This window comes from Sitophilus oryzae, unplaced genomic scaffold (genome assembly GCF_002938485.1).
Source record: "Sitophilus oryzae breed Bouriz unplaced genomic scaffold, Soryzae_2.0 scaffold_578_pilon_pilon, whole genome shotgun sequence".
NCBI classification, from domain to species: Eukaryota; Metazoa; Arthropoda; class Insecta; order Coleoptera; family Curculionidae; genus Sitophilus; species Sitophilus oryzae.
In genome coordinates, this window is record NW_022147171.1 from 716,843 (window position 1) to 728,852 (window position 12,010).

The 12,010-nt window shown below is 38.2% G+C and overlaps 1 protein-coding gene across 1 annotated transcript in view; it reads left to right on the forward strand.

The window, feature by feature from the left end:
* The first annotated feature begins 509 nt into the window (after positions 1 to 509).
* Positions 510 to 12,010, forward strand: part of LOC115887579 (runt-related transcription factor 1-like) — a 101,517-nt gene continuing 90,016 nt past the window's right edge. The window contains exon 1 of the mRNA XM_030907041.1: positions 510 to 1,134. Within this exon, the coding sequence (XP_030762901.1) occupies positions 771 to 1,134 (364 nt within the window). The 5' untranslated portion in view covers positions 510 to 770. The remainder of the gene's footprint in view (positions 1,135 to 12,010) is intronic.

Sequence of the window (12,010 nt, forward strand, 5' to 3'; positions counted from 1 at the left end):
ATTGGCTTACGCGTTCCCTAGTTTAAATGTATAGGCACTAAAGGTGTATATTTTGAGATTTTATAAAGCCCGACCTACCTATATTCGATAAAAAAATAGAGATGGCATTACATGGTGACTAAATTAAATTTATACACGCTATTTTTATAAAACCGGAACCTCTGGACGAAGCCCACAAGCCTGGGTGACTCTAGGTCTAGGATACAAATTGGAGCTTTAGGCTCCCGTTTGCTTTCTTGCTTTTAATTCTTAGGATCCACTAATTCATCGTTGCCGATTCGCACCATACTGATGACTTCGGAAGGCAGTTACATTAGTGTATACGGTTAATATCTTGAGGGTTGTGCCGTGAATTACAATTTTTTCTTTTTATTTGCTTTACTTCACTAATTTATGTTTTCTGTATTTTTTCAGAAATTTTGTATCAACATGCAACGTAAATATTTGCCTACTGAAGCGAATATATCTCAGAAAAATATTTACCTAAAACAAGATAGTTAAGAATAGACTTCAATCAATTTCTTACTCCATCGCTGCAATTTGGTTTAATTAAATCAATTGACAATGCATTGGCCAAATGAGATGTGGTGACAAAACAACCAAACATATACGAAGAGATGGAATGATACGCATCAATCAAATGTTTGCATTTTACAGTCGCCTCCACACGTCATTTTAAGTCATTTTGCCAGTTTGCTTGATCAAATTATTACCTAGTAAGAATATAATTTGGACTTCGCCGATTTTTGGATAAGGAAAATTCTATTGTAATGCATTCGGGCGAGGTGAGTTCAACAACAGGTCATTATGATTTGAAATATACAAATTTAACTGCTGAAATGCTAGCAGAGAGAACCATAGATGGTCTGTTGGCTGAACACCCTGGGGAGTTAGTACGTACAGGTTGTCCACATGTAGTGTGTACAGTATTACCTCCACATTGGCGATCAAATAAGACTTTGCCAGTCGCCTTCAAGGTAGTGGCTTTAGGCGAAGTGGGTGATGGAACGATGGTAACAGTAAAAGCTGGAAATGACGAAAACTATTGCGCTGAATTAAGAAATGCAACGGCCATTATGAAAAACCAAGTAGCCAAATTTAACGACCTCCGTTTTGTGGGGAGAAGTGGAAGAGGTAAGGGTAAGCTAATTTTAATATATAGATCATACCAAATAAACTTTTAGTGACGTGATTAAGCTTGACCGGCACAGCGTTGTCCATTTTTACATATTTTCTTTTAACCAACATATTTTAGGAAACAAAAATTAATTAATTATATATACAGGGTATATATAATTAATTAATTTTTTGTTTTATATATACGAGCCTCTCATACGCCGCGGGGGCTCCAAGGAGAACGACAGTTTGTATTGAAATGAAATTTTGTGAGCATATGTAGGTTAATTCAGAGCACTTTTTAAAAATATAAAGATTCTACAGGGTGTTCCCAAAAAAAGTTACATATCAAAGTTGTGTTTTTTGTAATGGAATACCCTATATATTAATTGATTTTCGGATTCTGGGAGAAAAATAAAGGTGAGTTTTATAAGAGGTATATGACTAAAATGTAAGGTTTTTGATATATTTAAGATTTTCTAGAAATAAAGAACAATTTTTAAATTACAATAAAAGCTACCTAAATTGGAATTTACCCGGTATAGCCTAATAGGTAGTTAAATTAACTATTGTACTTTAAATCAAATTAAAACGTGATCCAAAAAGTTATACAGGGTGAGACAAAATTAATATTGAACATTGGTCACCTTTAAAAGCCTGCTACTCTTTTATTTTAAATGGAATACCCAGTATATTATTCCGATATTCAATGGAGAATCATTTTGTGTCAGTTAAAATAAAAAAAAATTCTCAGAAATTTGCCCTAAATGTAAGTTTATTCTACATCAGAGAGAATTGATATGATTCGATTAGTTTGTAATGAATAGAATACTTATATGCTCCTGATTTTATCTAGTCTGTGTTTTTTTATGGGAATATGTTAAAGACCTGTTTACAAAACTCGGCCAACTATTGTCGACAGCTTGAGAGAAATTATTGTAGCTGATTTTCAAGGTAGAACTCGACATATGCCTTTTCAAAATGAAAAGATCCTTTTGAAAAGACAATCATTTTATGCAGTTAACAGGAAATAAAAAGCATTTTGAGCACTTCATTTCATGTAGCTAATTTTTGCCACAGAATTATAGGTTTATATCTAGTTTCAATTCTGTAATAATTAAAATATGTTTTAAACGTGTATCTTTTTTATTACCGTTTGGTATTTTACTCTACAATCTTTAATTTTTGTTAAATTAATAAAAGGTATATCACACAGCCACCCAAGATTTTTTCAAATAAAAAAGATCTACTGACGCAAACTCATAAAAATTGAAATATCTAGGAAAATCTTTGTCTGAGGGGTAGGTAACCTTAATAATATTTTGAAAATATACAAATTCCCATTGAACACCGGAAAAATATACTGGGTGTTCCATTTAAAATAAAGGTGTAACTTTCTTATAAAAGTGACTAATGTTCCTTATTAATTTTGTCTCACCCTGTATAACTTTTCGGGTCAAATTTCAATTTGGTTTAACATACAATGGTTACTGTAATTAAATATCAGGCTATACAAGGTGAACTAAAATTTAGGTAGCTGTTACCGAAATTTAAAATTTACTCTTCATTTTCACAAAATGTGAAATATATCAAAATTCTTGGATTTTAGGTATTATGCTTCTCTAATAAAACTCACCCTTATTTTTTTTTTCTAGAATCCGAAAATCAATTAATATATAGGGTGTTCCATTAGAAAAAAAGAAACTTTGATGTGTAACTTTTTTTTGGGACACCCTGTATAATTCTATATATTTTTATAAAATGCTTTCAGTTACGCTGCTAAAATTTCATTTCGATATAAACTACCGTTATATAAGGTTGCTATAAGTTTTTTACAACGGCTATTAAGCTGTCTTGTACATTTCGCGCTAAAAGAGGTTTTAAGAAGACCAATGTTCGACTGCAAGGTCTGCTAGTAAAAATTCTTAAGCTTAAAGTACCACAATTCATTTAAACCAAAAACCCGTAATACAAAACTAAAGTGTCAAAACGAATGACAATGTCAGGAAATAAACAAATAAATGTCGCAACTTGGCATTTTTTACAGCAGAGCTACCACCTGAATCCCCAGCGGGAAATTTAAACTCCGTTTAGTCAGCCCGGTTGCGGTGTGGCGCCGAATATGTCCATGGTTGGCAATAATGAATTAAAAAATCGTACTCTCGATTACGTAACTAAAAGCTTAATTTGGTATCGCTTATACTAATTCAGTCTCTTTTATCATAAATAACATTTGTTATTTTTTTTGTAAAAAAAATATAAATAAAATATTTTTTATAAAGTGGTAGACTTCCCTTTAATTTTTAATATTTAAACGACATTTCGTCTTGTAAAATTTCACGATTACGGAGAATGTCAGTAGTCAGTAGTAGTTTTAAACGGTCATTTGATATTATATTAGTTAGTGATACAGGGTACACAAAATTTTTTTAATCTTCCGTTACTTGCGCCATCTTTTTCTACGGAAGTATACTAAGTACTGTATTTTTAATGTCCTAAATTAATTTTTGATGATAAAAAAAAGAAATAGTAATTTGTATGTCATATGAGTAATTATGACCAACTGAGTAATTATGACCAATTGAATAATTATGACCAATTGAGTAATTATGACCAATTATTTAAATTTTTACAATTATTTTAGATTGTAGATGTTAAAAAAATTGTAAATTGTAACTAAATATTAATTGCCGGAATTGTCGGGTTCAGAAACTGCGTTAGACCGCTTTCACACACACCGGCAAAATCGGTGCCGGTGCCGGTCCTGAAATCGATTGCAATATAAATAAATTAGCTCCTTCACATACACTTCGATGCAGTAAAATAGTCGTGTTCCGCCAAACACAATAGAATTCAATACAACTATCGGAACAATGTCGTTCTATTGTATTTGCCGGACCACGACTATTTTACCTGATCGAAGTATGTGACGGAGCTAATTTATATTTATATTGCAATCGATTTCAGGACCGGCACCGACACCGGCACTGATTTTGCCGGTGTGCATGAAAACGCTTTTAGTGCCCGTCCAAACGAGCGACACAGTAGCGCTACTGCGTGGCACTACAGAGTGGTTCGCATTGTTTTGTCATTATATCACACATATCTTTAAGAAGGGCGTTCAGACGAGCGATTTTGTGTCGCGAGGTGGCGCGTCAGTGGCGATCGGGCGCCGGTCCCCGCCGCGAATCGCGACTACCGGTCGCGTGTTCTCGTCTAGACGGGCCACTTTTAAATTAGTCAGCATCTCGCTTCACTACTGAGTATACATTAGTCAATAAAAAATGGCCTTCGACACAGATCGATTTGTAGCGCCACTGTGTGGCGCAGCAGAGTGGCCAGGATACGCCACTTAGCAGCGCTTCAGCGTGGCGCGACCGAGTCGCTCGTCTGGACGGGCCCTTAAGGATGATTCACGGTATACCGTGATGGCAGTGGCGTGCAGTACCATTTACAGTAGGGTAGGCAACAGAATCAAAAATATGAAAAAACTAAGAAAAAAAACTATGTATTACATAATATTTATGTACAATGTACATATATAAAATTTACTCTGTCTAACGTATTTTAACTTTAAACTCAAACAAAAGAAAATTCAAATAACAGCAAATAAATTTAGTTATTTATAGATGCAAAACGAATAATCTGTCTATCATTCAATCATTATTTCTTCCCGATAGGCGACTCAACGACTGGCGAATTAGCTAAAACAATAACCGTATACAATAGTGCCAGATTGCCAATTATCACTGCCTAAAAAATGATTTTACAGTAAAATAAAATAATAAATGAAATCATTTGGAAACAAATACAGATGACAGACAAGTAAATTTCTAATTTGCTGCATAATACAAATCTTTCTAAAACACAGTTATTTAAAATTGATCGTATGAAATAACATGGACTGTTTCTTACATAGTTCTGTAATAACATCGGAACTGGCAATACCGCATCGGCGGCATCGAGACATTGGGTGCATCCGTGCTGCGGTAACGCACTGCTTTTGCTTGTCCATATCTATGTAATGTTAAGTTGCGGCCGTGCGTTCGATTTCGAATAATGGGATGCGTTTTTTAGGTAATAATAAGACGTTGAACAGGTGGCGTTTGTTTTGTATGATGTTTCTGGCTTTGCAACCGTATTAAACACAATACTAACTTACTATTTAGAAAAATAAAACAATGTAGGTCGCATTGTAGGATTTGTAGGTAGATATATAATGAAAATTGATCAGATAAATATATTTTTATTTTGCGTCTGTCTTGAATAAATGGAAGGGTAGGCAATGCTTTTTTGCCTATATGTAATGCACGCCACTGCGTGATGGATCCTAGCCATGCGTCGGTGACGACACGGTATAGACTTGGTGTATCTCATTTCTTTTAATTTCAACAAATTCCGACCGCAGCGCTTCAACGGCACAAATCAGAAATTATCCCTACCTATTTCAAGCGGCCACGCGCCGTCATGTTGGTCATTAAGACAATTTTGAAATCGTGGTTGTGTCATAATATCTAATATTTAAGTATTTTAGATTTTTGCTAATGCAGTTATTAAGACTATAAAACACTAAACACTCAGGTACGAGATTTGTGTGATGTAACGCTGTTTCGGGTAGTAAAAAATAAGTGAAAAAGAATTAGAACTAGGTGCCTTGTCCTTGTTGTGACAATTTCAAATGTTAATAAGATTGGCCAAAAAAATGTTAACGCGTAAAGGAGAGCGTAATTAGGGCGTTGTTGGGTGCAATAACATTCAATAACTCAACTTTCCGGATATACAACTCTCCCGAAACAACATTCTATAGCTACATAATTTCTTACACCGATTTAATCAATAGCTAAAATGAATAAATATTTATTTATTTATTTATTTATTGTCAAAAAAATTTTCAATTTGTAGACAAAGGTAAACTAAACAAACAAAGTAAACAAACAAGGTACACAAACAAACAAACAAAAGATAATACAAAACATTATACAAATAATATTGTGAGTCTTATTGTTAAAATAAACATTTATAAATGTTTACAATGTCAAGGAACAAAAGAATAAAAATAATATTCAAAAATATTTAGCTAGTTTATAGTAAAATATCAATGACCTCTAAATAAATTAATTTCGATGTCATTGGTAAATATAGCAATAGCAAACATTAAGTCAGTGTTTACAAGATGAAATTCGATTATCAAAATATAATTCATTTACGGCGTAGAAAGCCTTGTCTAGTAAATAAGAGTTCAATGCTTTGCCAAATGAAGAAAATGATGTTATGGATTTGATTTCAAGTGGCAGGTGGTTGTGCATTTTTTCGAGTTGTATAATATTGAACTTTTAACTAACTCTGAGCATGGGGTAGGTAGATAAAGATCTTGCTCCGCGTTCCTGAGTGGGTTAGTGTGAGATGGCCTTTCTTGAGAAGCTGATACATGCTTATGTATTAGGTAAACGGATTCAAATATAAATAAGGAAGAAAGATTTAATATTATTAATTTTTTAAAAAAGTCCTGGCAATGAGTTCTGCTGTTTAGTCCCAGTGAATATCGAACAACTCTCTTCTGGAGCTTGATAATGGGTCAAATTGAGTCGCACAACACTTACCCCACAATGGAAGGGCATACCTGAGGTGCGACTCAAAAAGTGTATAATAAACAGTTCTGACAAGTTAAGCTCCTTAGAAACAGATCTTAATGCAAAACAGGCAGAGCTCAATTTTTTCGACAAAGCTTCGATATGCATGTCCCATTTCAGAGAATTGTCTACAACAAGCCCTAAGAATTTTACAGATTTTACGACGTCAATGGTGGTGTTGTTAAGTACAAAAGGCTGCAGCCAGTTTTTATACGACAAAGCTTTAGTTTTAGAAATATTGAGACTCAGGAGGTTCGAATCGCACCAAGATTTAATGGTGATTAAGTCATTTGATATAATCCTATAAAGTGCCTTGACGTCCTTGTTGCTCCAAGTGAAGCTAGTGTCGTCCGCAAAAAGACATATTTGCCACTGATGTTTATGTTAGCAATGTCGTTAATAAAAAGAAGAAACAAAATAGGGCCTAGTACTGAGCCTTGAAGTACTCCACATTCTATTGGCTTCCTAGAAGACAACGTGGTATCCAGCCTCACAAGTTGACTTCTGTTGCTCAGATACGACTTAAACCATTCGAGAGATGTTCCCCTGAACCCATAGTGCTGCAGTTTATTAATTAGGATCTTATGATTTACACAATCGATCGCCTTAGAAAAATCACAGAAAATTGTTGCTCTAGAATGATGGTTATTTAGGCTGGAGTAAACTTTATTAAGGAGGGAAAACAAATTTGTATTGATATTCAGTAAGTATTTTGTACTTAAACAGAAAAGATACCAGCCTTCTTTTAACCAACCTTTCTATGACCTTAGATAGCGTTGGAAGGAGTGCAATTGAGTGATAGTTAGAAGCTTCATCTTTGTCTCCTCCTTTATGCAGAGGAATGATTATTGCCGTCTTAAGACATTTTTGAAAAATACCATTTTAGAATGACATGTTTATTAAAGTAGTTAGGTGATTCAGAATGGAGGTGATTCCTGAGGAAGGGGAGAAGCCGTCCTCCAAATCGGTGAGAAGGCTTCAGGTCCGACGCTATTGTGGTATCTCCAAAGTCAGCAGACCCCAAAAAACCAAAGCAAAAAGGGCTAAACCCTCGACTAGCTTCGATTCGCCGGACGAATGTCAGATCGCTGTCATTGATCGAGCTGATCTAGATGGCAAAATGACGCCCGAAAGGTGGATGGCGGTTGAGTCGAGGATCCTGATGGCTATCGCCGAAAAGGAGGGAGGCAGCGATGGGGAAGTGATCTTTGACGGGGCTAGATGGCAGAAAGGTGTCAAAGTTGTGGGTTGCAGCAACAGGTTGTCGACAGACTTCCTAACGCAAGTAATCCGCAACTGCAACGACATCTGGCCAGGAGCCCGACTAGAGGTCATTCCCAGATCGCAACTGCCCCTAAGAAAAACGATCTCATTATGGATCCCTCCTCCAGTCCCGGAGAAGGATGAGACAACGATGAAGATCTTGGAGAGACAAAATAAGAGCCTATGGACACAGGACTGGAGGGTAGTCTCATCAGTCGCCAGTCCAAACGGAAAAGGAAGGGATATAGTGATCGCCATTGACGAGGCATCACTAGATCGCTTGAGGAAATCGGAAGGAAGCATCAAATTTGGTCTCGAGGCTCTAAAGTCGAGGCTTCCTAACGGCAAGAATGGCATCAAGTCAACCAGGGTTGCGGCACCCGCAGCCTTGGTGAGGCCGCAACGGAGGATTTGATGCTGTTCATGATTGAAAAGAAGGTGGACGTGGTCTTAGTCCAGGAACCATGGATCGCAAGAGACAAAATCCAGGGAGTGAGGTCAAAAGAATACATTCTACTTCACACACTGATTACAGGTAAAAAGAGCGTGTATAGTAGCAAGAAGAGCACTAAAGCTTACATTGCTATCCCATTGCAGCACAAACGATCTGAGCGTGGCCACGTGCGAGAACCAAAAGGGGTTCAAACTTCTACTGGTCTCAGCATACATGCCATATGACGAAGAGAATCCCCCGCCGGAAGCGGTTCGAAATCTGGTTCGAGAAGCCAGAAGAATGGGCCAACAGTTGGTGATAGGATGTGATGCCAATAATGGATTTTATACTTTCTAATAACCTAACGTTTGCAAATAAAATTAGGCAGGAAGTTTTAGATCTAACTTTGACCACGGACGGACGGGGTTTGATAGTCGAGGATTGGAGAGTTGATCTGGAGAGATCCTTCTCCGACCATAGGAGATTACTCTTTAGGATTAAAGAGAAGTCCCGCTTGTTAAACCCTATAGGTATCCTAGAAAGACGGACTGGAGTAAATATGAGAAACTCGTGAATAGGTATTCTAGCGAAGGGCCGCTAACCCATATGCCGGAGAAATCGAATCGCGACTATATAGACAATACGGTTGAGAAATTAGGAGAAGTGTTTATTAGAGCTGTTAAAAATTCATGCCCTGTTAGCCGACCCCGTAAAAACACCAAACCGTGGTAGAACGCGGAGTTACGCCAGACTAGGACAGGAATAAAGAAGCTATACAATAAAGCACAAAAGGAGAAAACGGAAGAAAGTTGGGACGTTTATAGAAAGTGTTTCAACGAATATAAAAAGAAAATAAGAGAGGCTAAATGGGTATCGGTAAAGGAATTCAGTGAGTCCATCAGGGACACAAACGAGGCGGCCAGACTGAGGAAGGTACTGTCCAAAGAACCGATGGTACCAAGCAACATCAGGAGACCAGACGATTCTTGGACTGAATCCAACGTCGAGACCCTCAATCTTCTAATGGAGACCCACATCCCAGGCTGCAAGGACCCTGAACCAAACGAAATCGATCGACAAGAGTCGAGAGACGACAATGCATCAGGGGACGAAGCAGAGAAGAGGGAGAAGATCAACAGGACCATCACAGAGGAGAGGGTAGCATGGGCAATTCGTTAATTTAGCCTTTTTTACCTTTTGGGTTAAAAATGGCGCCCTAAAAGGCATATTTTGCATTATTTTTTATTTGGGCCCCCCCTAAAATAAATTTCTGTATCCGCCCCTGATGCAGATGCTCCAAGGAGCATCAATACCCTACTAACCAGGATCTTCCGGGAATGCCTATATTTGGGGCATATTCCAAAGAAGTGGAGAGAGGTAAAAGTGGTCTTCATACCCAAGGCAGGTAAACCAAGCCACTCTTTACCTAAGGACTTCAAACCTATTAGCCTAGCATCGTTTCTACTGAAAACACTAGAGAGGCTAATAGATCTACATATTAAGGAGACCACAGATATTGAGAAGCAATGAGCTGCGCAACACGCATACCTTAAAGGTAAGTCAGTCGAAAGTGCTCTGCATTCGGTAGTAGGTACAATTGAAAAATCCCTCAGGGATAAGTAATACACATTAGTGGCTTTCTTAGACCTAGAGGGTGCTTTCAATAATGTAAAGACAGAGGCGATCAAAAAAGCCATGGGGGAACTAAAGGTAGAGCAGTTAACCATCAACTGGGTGTTAGAAATGCTAGAGAACAGGTCTATCACATCGGAGATAGGAAACAGCTCAGCCAAAAAGTGTGCAACAAGAAGCACGCCACAAGGAGAGGTGTTATCACCTCTGCTGTGGCTGATTGTAATGAACCCGATCCTGACCTCTCTGATAATGAAGGGAATTAGGATAAAGGCATATGCAGACGACGTGGTAATATTGATCGTTGACAAAGACTTGCAGACGATCAGTGACATCATGGAATCTGCTCTGAAGAAGTTAACGGAATGGGCAAAAAGGAATGATTTGGGTATCAACCCAGACAAAACCGAACTCATTCTGTTTATAAGAAAATACAAGATACCCAAGTTCACGCCACCAAAGCTGGAAGGGAAGACACTTTTACTTGCTAAAGAGACAAAATCTTTAGGAATCATTCTGGACTCGAAGCTTTCCTGGAAAAGGAAGACGGAGGAAAGGCTGATAAAGGGAAGAAATGCATTCTATGCATGTAGAAAACTATTTTGAAAGAGATGGTGTCTGCAACCGTACATTATACACTGGATGTACACTGCTATAGTTAGCATAGTATAGACCAATCATCACTTATGGAGCACTAGTATGGTGGGAAGCTATGGGGTGGATAGCAGCCTACACAGATGCTTCCGCAAATTCAGGGGTCACAGGTATAGGCATTTTCTCAGAGAAACTAGACATCCGACCATCTTTGAGGCTATCGGATGGCTGTAATGTTCTACAAGCAGAGGTTTACGCCATAAAGGAAGCGGCTAGATGTATACGAGAGAAAATTGCTGGTAGACCAATACATATGGGATATAGTGTTATACTCTGACAGCTTGGCCGCTTTAAGAAGCATCACCATGCAATCAGTGAGGTCGAAAACTGTGATGGAATGCCGAGAAGCACTGTCCTGGCTGGGTCGGGGCGGGGCTACTCTGTGCTGAGTGCCAGGCCACAGCAATGTGGTGGGCAATCAGGAAGCAGACAGACTCGCCAAAGACGGGGCCAGGGGAGAGGCCGTGGCAGATGACCCACCACTTGTGACGATCAACACACTGAAGGAAGCTATAGGAACTGCCATCAAAGCCAAGCAGCAAGACACGTGGCAGCAACGTGACGACTGCGCTACAGCCAGTGGTAGATAGCAAAAAGACAAAACAACTACTAGAGCACAAAAAGGACCTAATACGCATAATTGTAGGTGTCGTCACTGGAAACTGTCCCACGGAGGTAAACCTCGTAAGATGGAAAGTTTCCGACGACGACTACTGTAGAGAATGCGGAGAGGAAGAAGAAACCATAGAGCACCTGCTGTGCCACTGTCCGGGACTGGAATACCGACGCTTTAAAACTTTAGGGCAAGGTTTTTTGGAGGGACTAGAGGAAGCAGCAGAAGCCAACATCAGCGACATCGGGAACTTTGCAAAGAGCTGGAAGTGTTTTAACGCAAAGAAAGAATGAGAGGAAGATTTGGTAAAACAATACAGGGGTATCGTAATGGGCCCAAGGCCTCCGAGTGAGGGATCAAATATGATCCCAAACCCCAGCAACCTAGCCTAACCTAACCTAGGTGATTCAAAGTGCTTTCTGGCAGATTCGAAAACATTTTTAAAGTTAGCCCGTCGGTCCCAGATAAAGATTTATTTTTGAAGGTATTAATTGTACTGCGAAGCTGTTCTAAAACTACGGGCGAAAAAAAGAAACTGTGTAAGTTTACATTATCATGAGAGAGATAAGAAAGTGGATCATGAGAAGGACATACGGTATTAGTTAAGTTTTCCGCTTCATTTACAAAATAATCGTTAAGGTTCTCAGGTGAGGTAGAAATAATGCTAGA